General features: G+C 33.6%; 1 protein-coding gene across 4 annotated transcripts in view; it reads right to left on the minus strand.

The window, feature by feature from the left end:
- TASOR (transcription activation suppressor) overlaps nucleotides 1-19172 on the minus strand; it is a 48358-nt gene that overhangs the window by 28163 nt on the left and 1023 nt on the right. For all 4 annotated transcript variants that reach the window (XM_043443569.1, XM_043443571.1, XM_043443568.1 and 1 more), the window contains exons 2-11: nucleotides 11895-12040; nucleotides 9746-9838; nucleotides 8884-8956; nucleotides 8281-8372; nucleotides 7655-7816; nucleotides 6176-6300; nucleotides 5150-5181; nucleotides 4316-4421; nucleotides 3332-3435; nucleotides 3150-3253 (exon numbers count right to left, since the gene is read on the minus strand). In XM_043443569.1, coding sequence (XP_043299504.1) covers nucleotides 3150-3253; nucleotides 3332-3435; nucleotides 4316-4421; nucleotides 5150-5181; nucleotides 6176-6300; nucleotides 7655-7816; nucleotides 8281-8372; nucleotides 8884-8956; nucleotides 9746-9838; nucleotides 11895-12040 — 1037 coding nt within the window. The remainder of the gene's footprint in view (nucleotides 1-3149; nucleotides 3254-3331; nucleotides 3436-4315; nucleotides 4422-5149; nucleotides 5182-6175; nucleotides 6301-7654; nucleotides 7817-8280; nucleotides 8373-8883; nucleotides 8957-9745; nucleotides 9839-11894; nucleotides 12041-19172) is intronic.

Raw genomic sequence — 19172 nt, forward strand, 5'->3', positions numbered from 1 at the left:
GTGTAAACCATGAAACAGATCACAGCACACAGCCGAGCATCAGTTCCCAGAATAAACATGCAGCTCCTCAAACTAATACGAAGACACAAGCCACTCTGTGTTGGAATATCATCTGCAAAAGTACTGAATCACTATGCTATATAACTGAAACTAGCACAATACTGTAAATAAACCATACTAAAAACCACAAGACATTGAAAAGGAAAAATTGGCAACAGAACATTAAAAGACATTTAAAGTCTGACTATATCAAGTAATTATGATGATGTGAGTTAACGGGAACTTGGTACTGAGGGTATGAACTGGTACAACCACTTAAAATGATTTTGTAAAGCCAGTCATATGTTATGATTCAGTAATTCTACTTCTAAATAATAAATCTAATATACTAAATGTATACCTGAGAAAAAATTACCCTGAATATGTACACCAAGAGACTCAAAAATTCATATCAGAGACAATATTCAAATTTAGGAACATTTCTATCATATTTTTTCTTGTACTAAAGTCAACTTTAAGAATTTGACTTCACTGTGTTGTACACCTGAAACTAACACATTATAAATCAAGTATACTCCAATAACATTAAAAAAAAAAAAAGAGTCAAAAAATAAATGAATAAAGAGTTAATTTCACTGACCATCAACTGAGAGTCTAGTATTTTACTTATCTTATAAATATCCCTGTGGGAAAATACAACTTTCCTGAATTCTGTGTCCCTGCAAAAAGCCCTAGCCTTCTGACATGCAGAAATGTATATAGTGTTTGTTTTCATTTCCCCCAGAAATATTACACTCTTCACACATTTTAAGAATTACATCTATAGACAATTTCCTAGTTTACTGCTCTGATCCAAAAGGATACATTTCTCCTATCTCCCCTAAAAGTGCTAAGTGAGCACACAAAAGTTTACAGTACAGATTAGGTTCCTAGGTTAAGTTCCACGGTGCCTGGAAGACTGAAGAGTTATCTCCCTAGGTATTTAGGTCCAAGAGGGCTAACTGGCTCCAGAAAAGACTATTCACCAAAGGTTGGAGTTAACATTGATTACATTTTCAAGGATATCTTTTCAGGAGAGAAGGGAAATGGTTGCCTCCTTCCCTTTATGTAGGAAAAATCATCTCACCCGTTGCCTATGGACTGTCCAACTACTTGCATAGACTAACCGACCTGAGTCTGGATACACTACCCTAAGGGTACAAAATAGAGCAAAGGAGAGCCAACACATGTATTACCTACTGTGAGAAGGTAATTCTCTGATCCAGAATATCTCCTGTATGTATTCAGGATAAAATTATTTAGAACCCAAGAGTCCCCAGTGTACCTCCCATTATTACGACAACTATGAAGGACGTAGCTATAAATAGAATAATTCCCAATGGGGCTTGCAGGAAAGGGGGGAGCTATACAAAATGTCAGTTCATTAGATTCACGTGGTGTATCCTTATGGAATACCTGTGCCCTCTAAGACACAGGATCTTACTTTACTTCTTGATTCTGACCCAGTCCTCCAAAAACCTAACTTTATACTTGCTCAGGTGAAGAACAAAATGCTAGTATCCTTCCTATCCTGATTTTCACTATTAGGCACTAAACAGACATTGTATTTTTGTGATAAACTCCTCACTGTCCAGATTCACAATATGCATTCTATGAAATTTAAGAACTGAACAGATTTGGATAACTCAATATTCCATTATATCCAAACCTACAACCTAAACTTTCACTTAATCAACTCAGGAACTGAATAGATTTTGATCATGAGGAATACTTGTATCACAGATGAGCTTGGCGGGGTTGGGGGAGGTGGGGGGGGGGTAAGAAACACAAAGATAAATGTAAATGGATGTCCACATATATGTAAATGTGCATATGCGTGTGTTCAAAGATGCCTAACCTACAGCTTTATAGCTGATCTCAAAGTTATTGCTAATAAGTGTACAAACTCTGCCTATAAATTCTGTATATAATATTTGACTCTCCCACCTATAAACGATGGATTGATTAAGCAAATGTATAACCATACAATGAAATTCTATGTAGTCATCTATCAAGTCACAAGTTCTAAAAAAAAAAAAAAATCACTGCTACAACTCTCCATTTGACTACTGGGAAAGTGAGGCTCAAAAAATGAGGAGTAAAAAGACAACTGCTGAAAACTTTGTATTAAACAGCATACTTGTGCAAAAAAAACTCTATTCCTCGCTATTGGAATGTCCCTTAAACATTTGAACACAAGCTCACCTACCTCATGTTAACAGAAATCATGGAATAGCCACTCTTTCCTGCAATCATCTCCTCGCCTTCAACTAACCTATACATAATAGCATCACATAACCATTTTCGATTCATTCCTGAATCCATCACAGTCTGATGCCTGAACCAGTAATCCCTTCACCGAAACTCAATATACTCAATATGCACTAAATTAGATACTACCTAGTAAATATCCCTTAAATCGATCTCTTCATTATCCTTTTTCATTACACCTACCATTACTCTAAATGGTAGTTTCGTACCTCATCTCCCCTCTCAATTCATTCTCTACAGAGAAACCAAAGTAAAATTTCAAAACACAGCTCTAATCACATTACACACATAATCAAAACCTCATCCCATTCTTTAAAATCTATTTCTATCAAGTCCAAACGTACAAACATTTGAGCACAACACAGCCCCCTACACACTTTTCTAGCCCTATTTTCTACCACTTTACCCTCTACTATTTTTATACTTTCAACCTCATCAAGGGCCTTGTTCTTTCTGAATCTTCAAACATGGCACAGTCTCTACTGAACAAACGAGTAACTCCATTCACCACATAATCCAGGAAAATAGTCTCCTGTCTCATTCTTTACCAAACTATATACCCTGCATAAAAATGGGATAATAAGTACTTGCTGAATATCACAGTCACAAAACACAATCAAGATACTTCATGGAAAAGACTAGTCTATAGAGGATCTAGTGTCATGGCTAAAATAGAAAAGCACCAAAAGACCATAACACTTTTAACCAAATGGCAACAACAGAGACTTCGTGGTATTTTCAGAAGCAAAAATGAAATAAACTGAAATGTTACCATAATCACTTATTAATATGCACGTTTCTTAGGAAGAAGAAGGAACATCTGGAAACCTTTAACTCACAAGTTTCTCCTTCTCTAGTTTCTGCAGCAAACTCTCCATGTTACTTCCAATCCTTGTCTTTTCTACAACTTCATAAAGGCTGCAATACATTCCATTCTTCAAAACTGACATAAGAAAAAATACAGTTAGTATTCAAATCAAGTCTGCTTCTTACATATTGTAATAAAATTAAATTGCTCTACCTTCATTTGGACCAAAGTAAGTTTCCTTATAAAATAGCGCTGGAGGGATTTTCTGTTTCAGTTGATCCATACTCATAACTGTTTCAACATCTAACTTCTCAGGACTGAAAGAAAATTGAAAAGGCTTATTTGCCTTATCTGTATTTTTAACTCTAGTAATGTTCTCTCTCAATCACTCTCTCTCTCTCAGACACATGTATCTGGATGGAATACAGATGAGCGTATTTATTAATATCATACTTGATATTTGATATGTGAAGTTCACATGTATATACGGGTAGCTAAATAGCCCAGCAATATTACCAACCTTCTTTCTTTAAGCCAGAAGCTAACACCAATTTTGCCAGCCACAAAGGATAAAAAGTTGTCATTTTATTAAAGGCAATTCATGTATGAACAGTTAAATTGCTCTTCTACCATTTATGAGGGCCCATAACATTTACTGTGGTGTAGCAAAAGATCATTTTAAATCTTTCTATTCCGACTTATGTTGCAAAGGACTGAAAACAGCCTATAAATTTTAACTAAACTGACCACATCAAAATGTTTTCAACAAAGAAGTGTTAACTTTTAAGTCTATCATGTTCAAATTGCTAAATAAAAAATGTATCTACATATGACAAAACTTCGAAAAATCACTTTTAATATTTAAATCACTAAGAAAAAGTTTCATGCCATGAATGTAACTATGTAAATATAACTGTAAATATAAATAATTTACATTTAAATTTAAATGTACATTTAAATGTAAATATAACTATTTAGCCTATCTGCAAATCAAGACAGAAAAGCAGAGAGCTTTTTTTAACCCAAGTTTCCAGGTTATCAAATCAATCTTTTTTTAAAAAACAAATCAGTATTAACATTTAAGTTCTTATGGATCAAAGTAAAAGTTAAATGTAAGAAAAACAGAAACAAAATTTAAACATAAGAACTGAATAATTAGCAACTAATTGCTACTTTCCTACAATACAACATACTTACAGCTTGATAGGCAAAAAAGCACGAGTGGCTGACCTCAGAGAAATATAACACAAAAGCTTTCCTTTATTTAAAAGCTGTCCTTTCCACAACGTGTAGTTAAATTTATCTAAATAAAAAGAAAAATGACACAACTCAGACTCTCAGCAGCCCAGAAGCAAATACATGTTTACTAGATAAAAGGGGAAAAATATCCAGAAACAGTTTTAGTAGAACAATTACCAAAAAAAAAAAAAAAAAAGTCTTGACATTTCTATTTACAGAGAATTCAAATAATCAGATTTTTGTTTTGGGTATCTCTTCTCGTACAAAATTATTCCAGATGAAAGAGATAACAAATTTATTTGCCTACATATCCTCCTATCAGAATGCTGAGGAGCAAAGACAATACAGTACTGCCCTCCACTTCCCCCCAAAGGAGAAATCCAGTCAACTACAGGAACTCCACACAATGTTACATAGGTTTCACTTGCGTTCTTTTCATTGTGGAGAAACTTGCAGATAGAAAATGTCAATATTGCTTTTAATCTTCTCTCTTTAACTCTAAATCTCTGATGAAATTAATACTTGTCTGAGTTGTGAAGCTTGTTTTATTTTTTTTACCTTTATCAATCAAAGTGCTACAATTCTTTGGACTATTCACAGTACCAGCAGATTCTCAAAGGAGACCTTATGTTTGGATAACCAAGCGTCAATGCTACATCATAACACGGCCTCCAGTTTTTTCATACTTTGCAGAGTCTCATTCATTATAAAAATAAAGAAAGCATTTATTTCTTTACTCAACATAATTCTTCTGATTTATAAAACTAAAGGAAAGAAATACAAGAATCTTACCTGTGTTTCTATCTGCATTAAAGCTGTTAGATCTACAAATAAATTTAAAAAAAAAAAGAGAAATATTACTGATTGCTAACAACATTAAAGTTAACATTCAGGACCTTGATAGAAGTGCTATTTTCAATGGCATACTGTACAAAAAAATTAAATCCTTCCAAGCATGAAGAACAAATTACTTATTATAACATTTAATAAACCCAAGTCTACGTGGAAAAATCAGAATTACTTACTTGCCTCAAAAATTTCCCCAAAAATACCCATCAGGAGAGAATCTAGTCCTTTAAAGTCTCTGTCAATTACTTGATTATGGTGATGAGATTTGAAGAAATAGCCTCAATCATATTTAAACATGTTCATTGTTCAATAAATATTTACTAAGCTTCTATTATTTATTAGGCATAGTTCTGGATAACAGAATTATAGGGAGGACAAAACCCTTGCCTTCACAGAGCTTACAATCTCATAAGGAAGACAGAAAACAGTCAAAAAGTAAATGTACAGTTTGCCAGAGGATGATCATTTTGTGCTCTGCAACAAAAAAAGCCACTACAACAAGCCCATGTACCTCAACTAAAGAGTTGCTTGCAGCAACTATTGTATAGCAACAAGACCCAGAGCAGCCAAAAAAAAAAAAAATGCATCTGAGGGAATTCCTGGCAGTCCAGTGGTTAGGACTCTGAACTTTCACTGCCAAGGGCCAGGGTTTGATCCCTAGTCAGGGAACTAAGATCCCTCATGCCGTGTGGCAGCCAAAAACAAAACAAAAAACAGCACTGATACCAACTACACAAATTTTCAGTATCAGGAAAAAAGGTTAATCAATGAGGTTTTAGGAAATTTTAGTTTTTATTTCCAGACATCTGTCTTTCTAATTTAATTCTTAAAAGTCATCATGAACAATCCTGTATTTAATGAATTTCAAGAGAAGCAAAAACAAAAAAATGTAAAGTGCTCCTCCTAACTCAGCAGTGCAGGATACGTGACAACAGATTCTAAATGACATGTAAGATTCACAAGTCTTACCTTGATGAAGGTATGAACTTCTGAGTTTGTATATCGTCTTTATAAGCAAAAGACACAACTGCGTATGGACACACGTGTCTTGGTCTTCGCCTTGGCTCATCAAAGACATACTCATAAAAATAATACTAAAAATAAGAAAACACAAAGTTACCTCTCTTAAGAAGGCAAGAATTACAGAGTGGAATGTTATATTTATCTGCCTGATACCTGAGAAACACAATATAATTGAAGTACCTCTAATGAAAAGTTATCTTTAAGCACTGCCTGTCAATTTATTTAAAATAATTTGTACTTTATATTAATTTCATAATATAAAAATATTGTGCTTATATACACACACACACGCATTGTATGTATATATGTATCTCAAATGACAGGATACTAAAAAAGTTCTTCTGAAGAGCTGCTTCAGCTCCTCAGCTTCTGAAGAGCTGACCACTGGGAATGTGCAACAAATCCCCTCAAAAAAACGTAACAAATGGAGCCTAACTTCCATGTCAGCTCACAAAAGCCACTGATGTGGAAATAAAATAGTAAAAACACAATCTCAAGCAAACTACTACTATGCTCATTATTTGAAAGGAAAAACAAATTCTTGACTCCAACTGCAGACTAGGCAATATAGGGAAGGTGGCAGAGATTACAAACATCGGTGACAATACTACTACTGCCAGAAGGCAATGAAATGAGTTAGTCCAGATGATTTTGGTGAATATAATTTTTGCTAAAAGGTCTTACCCACAGAGATTCTTCAAAAACAAAGGAGAAAGTATAAATTTTTTTTTAATGTAAATAAAGTAAAACATCAAAGAAAGGGAGAAAAAAAAAAAGAGAACATTTCCAGGAGGTGAGCACCACCATTTCTATACACAATCCCTTTAGATATACACATTAAAAAAAATAGTAACATTCCTTTATAGTCAAACACCATATAAAACCATGACTGATATCAAATATTATACTTTTTAGGTATGTGTAGTTTACTATAAATCAATTATACCTGAATAAAGCTAAAAAATGAACTGCTTTAATTTTAGAAAAATACTAATAAAAATAGAATCTATCAAATCAGTAACACAAAGTATAAGAATTAAGGTAATTCAGGGGGCTTTAACTTTGCCTTGAAGGTTGAGTAATATTTTATCAGACAGGAATTTTCAGGCCATGAGAAACCAAGGCTTTAAGATGAAATGAGATCACAGAGGGCAGGAATCATACAAAAAAACAGGCTGGAGGTCAATCTACAAGCAGGGAGAACTAGTAAGGCTAAGGAATCTGAATATCACCCTGAGGAGGACCACTGTATGTTTCTGAGCTGTCTGGCAAACACTGAACAAACAGCAGGGCGAATCACTGGACGATGGCAGTGCTAAGTCTACACTAGTGTGGTGGCAGAGGGAACTGAAAGGGAGATATTTTAAAGTATTTAGTGACAAACTGATATGAGGTCATAACACTAAAGTGGATCCAGGCACCTACCTGAGTAAGCTCATAGGCTCTATAAGCCAGAAGTGATGTAATTCTATTAACATTCTTCGACACATGACATTCATGCTTTGGTGTTGGGTCCGAAGCACTTTTACTTAATACAGATTCTGAACTTTTTACACCCATGGGGTCATACACACTCTTTATTTTACCCTAAAATAGAGAAAACCTTTCACGTCCATCAAAACCTTATTATTGACTGTATGACATCAATATGATAGTATACCTCTGAATACAGATCATTTATAACAGTTTTTTTTCTTTAATACTTGGTAATAAAGTAATAGCCAAAACATTTTAACAATATTGAAGCAGTAAGAAAAAGTTACCCTGCCCTAGAAAAAAAGTTTTGAATTTGTTTAATACAAGGAAATAAAAACTTTCTTCACAACACTCTTCACTTGCTTAAGTGACATTATCAACATATTTCCCTCTTTCATTCTTTTCGTTGGAAAGGAAAGCTAACTTTAAGGTTCAGTAAATTCAGATTAAAGATGGCAAATCTCTCTAAAAAAGTATCTTATATACCAAACATAAGCAACTACTGGCTTTTAATCAAACTCCTAATACAAATCAAATGTTATCTTTGATATATTAATTATTAAAGTCAAAATTACCTTCATTATTTTAAAAATAACCACATCACCCACTGCCCCAGCTTCCAAAGGATTAGCTTGTAGTAAATCAGCATACCTAGAAAGATAGACACCTAGTAAAGAGACAAATGAAAGAATTATTAATAAAGACACAAATATAAAAAGTCCAAATCTAAACCTAAGTATTATAATTATATAATATTCTGAGATAAAATTATAAGAGATATTATAAGATTATAATAAGAGATAAAGAGATAGTTACAAGAGATAAAAGGTATCACACTTTTAAAAAAAAATGTAATGACGGTAAAGATAGATGATATTGAACCAAAGCAAAAATAAAACCAGAAAAATAACATGAAACTAATCAAGTTTCTCAGTATCACTAGGACTAGACTAAGACATTAAAAGAAAAAAAAGATAACCCTTGTTCAATTCCAAGTATGCAAAATCAGAAACAAAGAATAAAACTGGTTTTACACTGCAGAACCTGAAACTAGTCTCTCTTTCTGGGAACATGACAAGCATGCATGAATTGAATTTTCAGGATTTGCAGCAAAACTAGGTAATATATTTTAAAGGGCAATTTAGGAGTAGGTATATGGAAAAAGAAAAAAAGATTACCCATGGAAGGATTGCCAAGAATTGTTATTTTGGACTGGCCCACCTGTAGTCCTTTTTCACATATGCTCTGAACCTAAATAAACAAAACATGCCATCTTGCAGTCACATTACATTAAAAATGTGAAAAGATACTCAATAAACTCGTTTTAAGTAAAATCCAAGCCTCTAAACTATATTTTTACATTATAGAAATTATAAATATACATGCTAGTTTACTTATAACAACTAAATATCAGTGTAAAACTGGTTTAAATTTCCAATGTAACCATAGTTGAAATCTATTTTTTGTTTATGCCAAGTCGGACAGATACTCAGAATTCACGACATTCGTATATATAAGCATTCCCTTTTAGGGAGAATTAGAATTGGCAAAATATTTGAGAGATAGTAATCCATCTAAACATCAAAGGAGAAAAAATAGTTCTCAGCACATATAATCTGCAATAGAGAACATAATCTACTTTTTTTGATCTTTATTTTTAGTAAGAAGATAATTGCTTTACAATAGAATGTTAGTTTCTGCCATATAACAAGATGAAAAAACCACAGGTATACATATGTCCCCTTCCTCTCAAATCTCCCTCCCACCTCCCACCTGATAATCTACTTTAATAAAAGGAAAAGTATTTATCATCTATTACATTTGGGGGGGTGGGAAATAGCTCTGATCAAAGAAAAAAATGAACATATCTGAAAAACAAATCACAAAACAATGAAATACTCTGCGCTACTAAATCACTTTTCCATTTATACATCAACAAATTGTTAGTTTATAAAAATCAAGTGTACTGAATAACTGCAAATTTAGTAACCTACAATGCAAACATTTTCAAATTATTTTTTATAAAATGAGTTCACTTACCTTATACCGATCAACCATCAGAAATGCATAGGATTCTGAAAGCTCTTTATCTAAACGACCATCAAACTTCAGTTCTCTTCGCTTTTCTGTAAACTAAATGAAATTAAATCTGTAACAATGCCTTAGCACGTGTCTATGTTTTTCAAGTAAAGAGTTTCAGGAATTTCTCAGAAATTCCAGATCAGTACTTCTTTGGTGGTCCAGTCATTAGGACTCTGCACTCCCACTGCTAGGCACCCAATTATGATCCCTGGTCCGGGAACTAAGATCCCACAAGCTGTGAGGCACAGCAAAAAAATTCCAAACCTACCAAAATGGAAATTATCTTTTCTCTCCTTGAAATTTATGCACTTCATTTTTTCCTCATTATAATTAGCTCTTTAGTCTTAAAATATAGTCAAATAAGCCTCTAGTGCTAAACAATTTTAACTAAAATTCTATTAAAATCTTACCACACTTTTTTTTTAAAAGCTGCAATGGGTCTTCAATGCTGCCACGGGCTTTTTCTAGTTGTGGCAAGTAGGGGCTACTCTTCTAGAGGATCTTCTCACTGCAGTGGCTTCTCTTGTTGCAGAGCACAGGCTCTAGGGCACTCAGGCTTCGGAGCTGTGGCTCTCCAGCTCTAGAGCAGCTCAATAGTTGTGGCACATGGGTTTAGCTGCCTCATGGCATGTATGATCTTTCCATACAAGGGATCGAACTTGTGTCCCTCTGCACTGGCAGGCTGATTCTTAACCACTGGACCACCGGGAAGTCCCTCCCATCGATTTTTAAGTTCATATTTTGATTATCTTTGGATTTCTCGTTTTATCTGACATGGTGCATAGCATATAGTTGTTTTCATTGCTGAGTGGTGTCTGATTCTTTGTGACTACATGGACTGTAGTCCGCCAGGCTTCTCTGTCCATGGGATTTCCCAGGCAAAAATACTGGAGAGGGCTGCCATTTCCTTCTCCAGGGGATCTTCTCGACCCAGGGATCGAACAGACGTCTCCTGCATTAACATGCAGATTATTTAACACTGAGCCACCAGGGATGACCCACTGCATATAGTAGGTGGCTTAATAAATCTTTGTTTAATGACCAACTTCTAGACTATAAACCCAATTACAACAAGGAAAAATGTTTCATTTCTTTGCAACTGTATTCTCAGTGCCAAGTACATAAGCCATGCTCCATACCCATAAGAGTGACTTGATCTAAGTACATCTGAACTGTAAGTCACCCTAAACTGCTAGCGTTCACTTTTAGACACATACAGATATGGAGCCTGTATCTAACAGATTTACATGCAATATTCAGGCTATTACTGATCTTCAATAATATAATGAAGTTTTAGACTAAATTTTTATATGAATTAACAAATAATCCCTATCATACCATGAAACCACATCAAACTACCAAGGTTTTAATTTTCTCTGGGAGCCAGTAACATTTAGTTACTTTAGGGATCTTTTCAAAGTTAAATACTGACAGCACTGGATTAACCAACTTTAAAAGTACAAAATTAATAGCATTTCATGTGCATTAGAAAGCAGTATACACATCAAATATTTCCAAACATGTCATCTGTATTAACTCCAAGACTATTATGGCTTTTCCTAAACCAAAACTCAAACAGTATTCTAATTTGTACATGAAACTTTAATTCACTACCTAAAAGTCTCAAATACTCCCCTTTGTTCTCACTAAGAATTTCTACTAATGATATTAAATTCAATTCAATTACCTGGCAATAATTAAGGGAAAAATTAAACATATCCTAAAAATAAATGCACATCTTATTTCATTAACCTTGGAACCTAAGACACAACACACTCTTAGAGATTCCACTTAACTAACATGTGCTTGAAAGATCAAAAGCCTTCTGATGAATTTACAATGATGCCACTAAACAATAAGTTATCACTATGCTTAAAATTCATTTTTAATAAAAGAAGTTATTTTATACAATCACACAGTAACACACAGATAAACACAGTGCAATATCAATAGTGTTTAGGGGAAAAAACATGTCATTTAAAACTTGTTTTTCCCTTTCATAATTTGGCTTTCCAAAGAACTTCAGCATTTTTTTAAAAAAGTAAAACAAATACCAGCTATTAACTGGTTCTGAAGAATCTTACAAAAGGCACAATCTAAAACATACCTCCTTTTCCAAAAGCTCGTTATGTATCAAGCAAGCACGCCTGTAGTTAAAATTTGCTACTGAAGTTGGTTCAAGGTAAGATGAGTGGAGAATATTTAAAACATCTTCAAATTCCCGAGAGCCTGGAGTTAACGGCTGAAAAAGTGCTAAAATGAAAAACAGTATTAATCTTAAAATTCCATCTTAAAAGTAGTTTCTTATATTTTTGTGGCTTTAATATAACTTTATAAATAGAGTGAAAAAAATGATCAAGGCTATCTTATTTTGTGAAGTGCAAAAGACAGTTAACTGAAGAAAAAGTCTAGCTGCCTATTACTTGGGTGTTTTGTGACATGTAAAAGAAATACTGATTAATTCATTGAAGAAAAAACTATAGGAATGAGCATCTGGCATTACACATGCAGAAAAGGAAGCTACAATTTGGCAAAACTTAGCAGATACTACACTAGGCAACCTAAACTACTTAAAGATGTCTGTGTATATTACTCAAAAGAAACTGCATAAACTCAAATTACCTCAACTCTTATTTTATGTTACACATAAGTAGTATGTCTAGGACCATTTATTTTAGCAAATTAAATGCTTACGCCATAAGTAGAAGCATAAAAACACTTAAGACATTTAGGTGTCTATAGAATAAAATTATTCTATTTGGTTTTTAAAACTAAAGTTAGAATAACATGCTGCATCCATTACCTTCTTGCATTACCAACATAAAGTAGGAGGGTATTTACTACGAAAACTTGTTGAAATGGAAAGATGTGGGACCTTGGAGTCAAACCTGGACACAAATATCAGCTCCAGTATTTACTGGCACTTGACCAACGACTACACACTCCCTTTATTTAAAAAAAAATACTTAAATAGTCAATCTGCTCTTCAATCAGGAGGCTAATAACCTCAAATTTCCACTTTGTGGATGAAATAATTTGACTTATAAACTTCAAACATCAAGTCTACATATATGTATACATTTTCCCCAAACCAAAAATAACCACTTTCACTGTTATTCACAGAACAGATGTTATATGCTATTACCTTAATTTCTTTCAAGATACTATTTATAAAGAACCAATAAATGTCAATCAAAATACCTTTAGGCCACTACTGGAAACAAGTGTTCCACTTGTATTAAAGAGTAGCAGTTTCTACTGTATTCTCTATTCAGTTATTAAGCTTTAAAGAACATACTATCAGAGGATATATCCATTCATTTACCAATGTATATATTACAAAAGTTTCTGTAAAAGCAGTAGCTTTTAATGAGAGAATGTGTGCAGAACAAATGATTCCCACTACTTCAGAATTACACACTAAAAAAGCGAGGGGTGGATATAAAATCAACATTACTTATAATAATACAACAAAGACAACAGGAGTAAACAGGGGGGAAAAACACTCAAAAAGAACTATTACATGCAACAAAGTATCCTATAATCAACTTTTCAGCAGATGGATACACGCAATAATCTATTCATCACAAGCTCCAGGAGAGGAGCTGTAACGCCTTCTTCCTTCCCTTTACTTGGGGTGCTGGCCCCAAGGTGAATGAATGAGGACGCCAGTAAAAACAAAAAAAGATAATAAAATTCGTCAAGATTTTTTTTTACACTAAATACAAATATGTTCTAAACTACCAAAATATGATTGTTGTCATTGTAAATTAGGTCTCACAAATTCAACAACTCAGTGAAGCTGAGAAACAGCAAAAAATCCATTCTCTCAATTCAAATCTGTTTTACAGAATGTTGTAGGAGAAAATGTTTTATCTTTGTGTCTATCCCCAACTAAACTGGAAAAACTTGTGAGGGAAAACAGCATGTGGAGTAGTTTTTGTAGGCTTTCACATACAAAATAAGCAAGCGTGATTTTTAAAGTTGGATTTTATACATGATTATGTTTCTAAACTAACAAGTGCCTTCAGGTATCTAAAAATGTGACAAAAAAGTATCAAGTGGCTTTAAATTTCTATATTTTACTAATCTACATAAAAGAAAATATTTAAAGATATTACAACACTATTTCCACCATCAATCTAACCAAAAGTGAAAGATATCAGTTAAATCATAAAAATGTATATAGAAATTAACTCTCAAATCACTCTCTAAAAAGTACTTAACATTTGTTTCATTCCAAAGCAATGTCCGAGAGTCACCTCAAATGTACTTAAGTAGTCTGCCAACGTGAAAACACTTGTGAGGTTTTGTTTTTTTTTTTCCAGAAAAAGGTACAAGATTTTAGGTCTAACAAGAAATACTTGTATCCTAAGTATTTCAAATGTCTCAATTGGCTTTAGCAGTTAGGCTAGAGTTATAATTTCTATTTTTTATTCCCAGTTATCACTTTCTAGAAGAATAAAATTTTGCTATAACTATTTTTAAAGGTTTCAAGTCAATGTGCTAGTAATGGTAGTTTAGAAATATAAAATGTTCTGAAAGTACATTCCCTGGTGGTCTATTTGTCCTTAAGAACCACTGAAGCATGTATGTGATCAACACATCCTGTCACTTCTTTTAAAGAAAACATACAGATGTCACAGTATCATCATCTGAGGCAACAATAAATCTAAGACTACCCAAATGGGGAACAGAACATTTTATATATTAATCACCCATTTCACATAAGGAAGTCAGTATCCAATAAAACATTCTCCAGATTCTGACAATTTTTGAGTCTAACCATTAATGGCTCATTATTCCTTTTCAGGTATGTACTAATAGCTTTATACACATTATCTCATTTAATCACCAAAACCACCCAAGGAAGTTCATTATGGCTACTTCACAAATGAAACTGAGCTAACACTTAACTGGGCCCAAGGTTAATGTATGAATAGGGCAGGCGGAATTCAAAGTAGGCTTCCTAGCTGCAAATCCTACATCCTGAACGGTAAATAAAAGATGTAAATGGGCATATAAGAGCTGAAACCAATCATTCCAAGAGCTGGAAAAACAGAATTATTTCCTTATTTTAGATCAAGAAATTGTATTAGCTATATGGATACTAGCTATAAGAAAAAAAGAATTTGATGTCTAGCATGTTCTTTCTAACCTCTTTTGTCTACTTTTAAATCTTTTTTTTTTAAAAATCTCATTTCTTAATATTTGTCTCATTTAATGCATTTAACAGGATCAAAAGCCATAACAACCTTTTTTGGTTTATAAAGGTTAACTAACAGCAGTCATAATTCTTCCAGACATTAAGGAATACATAATTTTGCTCATGTACAGGCTTTCCAACAAATCTGTTATCAGAAAGATAAGTTACTGAGTTTACTTCTGATATTAACAAGGTTTCTCTACTGACAAAACGGATTATGAATGCGTTTCATCATTTCTTTTCCCCTCCTTTCTGGCCACACCACGTGGCATGCAGGATCTTAATTCCCCAACCAGGAATTGAACCTGTGCCCCTGCAGGGGATGCAGTGTCTTAAGCACTGAATCACCAGGGAAGTCCCTTTTATAGATGTGTTTTTATGGGATTCAGGGAAAGAGAAAGGTACTTGGAGATATATAATTCAACTAAGGAAACTGATTATACCATCAAATCAGAACTAGAATATTTTATATTATTTGCAGCATACAAAACATAGTAAACATACTAAGAATTCAATGTTAAATTTAAGGAACTGGAACAGACATAAAACTAAGATCATAAAATAGCTTTGTTCCTCAGCCAAAGAAACATTTTTCGACTACTTTCATTAACTTATTTAGTATCAATGCCAATCTTTGTGTTTGTATTAAGATTATGTGAATGTAAAAAAAAATATATATATATACCTAAGTGTAAAAACAAGCTAAACTTTTAAAATAAGATGGACCAATATTATAAAAATATACCAATGGAAAATATAAAATATGTATTTCAACTTACAGTAATTCATGGAAGAAAAGGTAATATGAGTAGGCTGGCAATCACATTGGTTTGCAATTCTCTCTGAATCTATCTCTGATGTCTACTAACGACTAAAATACAATGAATATCCATTTGTTCCTCACAACAGTTTATTTTAAAAATCACTTTTCTCCAGTCTAATAAAATTACTAGACATAATACTGTAGGAATGGATGATTCATCTCTAAATCACAACTGAAACATTAAGTGTAAAATTAAGAATGAACATTCTAGCAGAAATCTAGAGATAACAAACATGAAACTTAACCTTTTTGGACTGGGGAATATGTCAAAGAGTTTTTACCTCCATTACTTACAATTTGTATGATCCTATCAAATGTTTTATGTGAATGACTGAATTCTGCCTATACTTTACTGCTTGGAAGACTTCTACCAATGGAAACCTGTGGTACTTGGAAACAAGTCATTCATATAAAACTTTAAAACATCATGCAAATTTCCTTAAGACACTTAATCCAAAGTCTTCAAAAAGATAACTCCAAACTTTGTGGGAAAAGATGGGGACATGGGAGGAGAATTGGTCATTAATTCTCCTAAACTAGACCAGTATGGACACAAATGCATGAGATCATTTAGTTTGTGATGCATCTCTTGCAGGTGCAGAAGAGCAGTTAATCTTGTTCCCTACATAAAGCACTAACCAATAAACATTTTCCAGAAAGTCAATCATCACTACATCACTTCCTAAGAATTTTGAAGAGAAAAATTGTGTCAAATACAGTTACTGATTTTGAGGACTTACACTACTAGATTCTAGAGTAAAAGAAGGCAAGTGAAACACCCACTGAGGAAATGCAATTCCACAATTTGGTAAAATGTAACAGTGCCTCCTTACAGTGCAGAGAGTAGCCTGTCCAGTAAGTAAAAAGAATCAACAATCATAAAGAGTAAAATTTTACTCTAGTCAACATATCACTTAATCTGTCAGTACTGTTTACATGTGTTAATTTTATAATGAACATAATTTGTCAATCTGAAAATTCCCCAGGATGAAGACATACTAAACATCACTAAATTTAATAGTTGTTAATTTAAAAAAAAAAAAACAAAACCTAACTTTTCTATAATGAAAAAGAAATAAGTATTTTATGCCTAGGTTCAAATTCCAACTCCACCTTTTACTAGCTGTGTGACCTTGGGCGAGTTATTTACCTCAGTAGTTCACTTTCCTTATCTGTAAAATGGGAATAGCACCGACCACACAGGATTACTTAGATTTAATTAACACATATAAACTGTTTGGAACAGCACCTACAACTTACTAAGCACTATGAAGTGTTTGCAATATTATCACTTAATTAGAATGGCAGTATTTTGGATGTTCTGCTACTGTGAAGACAAAGATAGGCAAGTTCTACTTACAAAAGTTTATCTTTAAGCTACCAAGAATACAAGTCCTAATCTTTATTTTTACTGGAAAAGCAGTCACAAGCAAAGGCTTGCCATATTAAAATACAAATGCAACAGAAATCTTTGATACAGAAAAATTCAAGAAGAGGTATCTAATATTCATGATAAAAGACTCAGATGACCAGCATGAATACCTAGCCAAATTCTATACATAAGTGTTACCTTTCAAGTCTTCCAAGAGGGTATTATTTGGGGATCAAGTGTGAAACTAGCAGAACCTACTACCCTGTTTTTGATAAAGCTGTTTTTTTTTTATGAAAAGTTGGATTTTTCTATGAAATTCCATCACCAAGTATTAACTTCCTTCACGTTGGGCAGGATGAAGTCCACGATGGTAAAAAGCTGCTTACTTAAGTTTTAAAAGCTCTATTTAAACTGCTACTGCACTATTTGAACAGCTGCTGCTTGGTGCAGAAATATTTACACAAGTTAAAAATTATTCATTTTCATTAAACATGGAAAAAAGTTTACGTGTTATATTTTCCTTACCAAAACCTTTCTGAGAGAGAGGAGAAAGGTAACAGCCTCTGCCTCTAAGTGAAAATGGAAAATATAAATTTTCCCCAAGGGAGCATGAGACTCTGGGGAGAAAATGAGGTTTTATACTTCTTAATTCCTCAATTATATCTTTTAGTGTGTTCAAATGAAGTCTATTTTAGAGCAGCCTCTGAACATATTAAAAAAAAAAACCACACACACTAGCCAACAGTTCCTAGTGCCATCCCACATTCCAAACAGATCAGGAGTTTTAGGCCAATTTTCTGGTCCTATGAGAAGTTAAAATGAGGTACATCGTGCGTTATGATTTGGTTAAAACTTTTTAGAAAACGGACTGCAAAACTCTATCAAGCTAAAAAAAAAAATTAAAACAGGAAAAAGTTCAAGCTACTATTTCAACCTTACAATCAAGAGTCCATCCAAATCTACTCTTAACCTATTCTCTACCAATTTATAATTGAGGCTGAAATCTAATTTTCCTCTTATTGACTATACATCTTAACTAAATAAACCCAAACAATTGATGATCCTGACCCTTAAAGAATCCTCTTGAACCCTGAAATCTATTACATTAACTCAAAAGATATTTCTAGAAACAGTCCTCCTGCTAGCAGAGGTAACTTCATCCTTCTCAGCCTGGTTTCTCACACCAAGAATTCCCTTGGCTTTCTCATCCAAACAGAAATTAACAACTTGACTTTTTTGTCAGTATCTTACTGACAAAAGGCTATCAATTTCAGTTGTGCAAATGTAGCGGTTGTGCACGTGCAGAGAGGAAGCACATGCTTCATTCAAGATTCTCCTTACCAAGACTCACGCTACAAACAAAAAACGTTTCCTACAAAGAAAATTCCTATTACTTTCCAAAGTAAATCTGAAAAACGGAACCACGCACTAAAACAGGAGGGGGAAAAAAAAACCCGCTTTAAATTGACTAAATTCAGGCAGAGCACCCCAAATCACTGGATGGTCAAAAATTGTATTCTAAAAACAGAAAACGGTAATTTCCTCCATGAGACAGGTGTCACAATATGGCATAAAATTTTAGAAACGTTACATTGTCCATGTAACTGTTCCCATTTTTGTTCCACGAACCAGACTGGATCTCTCAAAAAAAATTTCCTGAAGTTCTCTCATTTGCAAAATCAAGTCAGTGACTCTTGGGCAAAAGCTCCCCTCCATTTTTTTCATAGGGAAATTACTGCACCAAGAACCTACCTTCCCCATCTTTTCGAATACAACGAAAAACAAACTAAGGCTTGGATTTAAAGAGAGCCCTATCTAGCGCTTCAAAAACAGGGCGGGGGAAAAAAAACTACATGGAAATGAAGTGTGATGGAAAACAGCAGTGTGCATGAATCACATCTAACGGAGATTTCTAAACAAGGGAAGACGCTGACATCGATCAAATTTCAAGTAGACATAGAGCTGAAGAATTTCCACAGGGAGA

This window comes from Cervus canadensis, chromosome 22, assembly GCF_019320065.1.
Source record: "Cervus canadensis isolate Bull #8, Minnesota chromosome 22, ASM1932006v1, whole genome shotgun sequence".
Taxonomy (NCBI): Eukaryota; Metazoa; Chordata; class Mammalia; order Artiodactyla; family Cervidae; genus Cervus; species Cervus canadensis.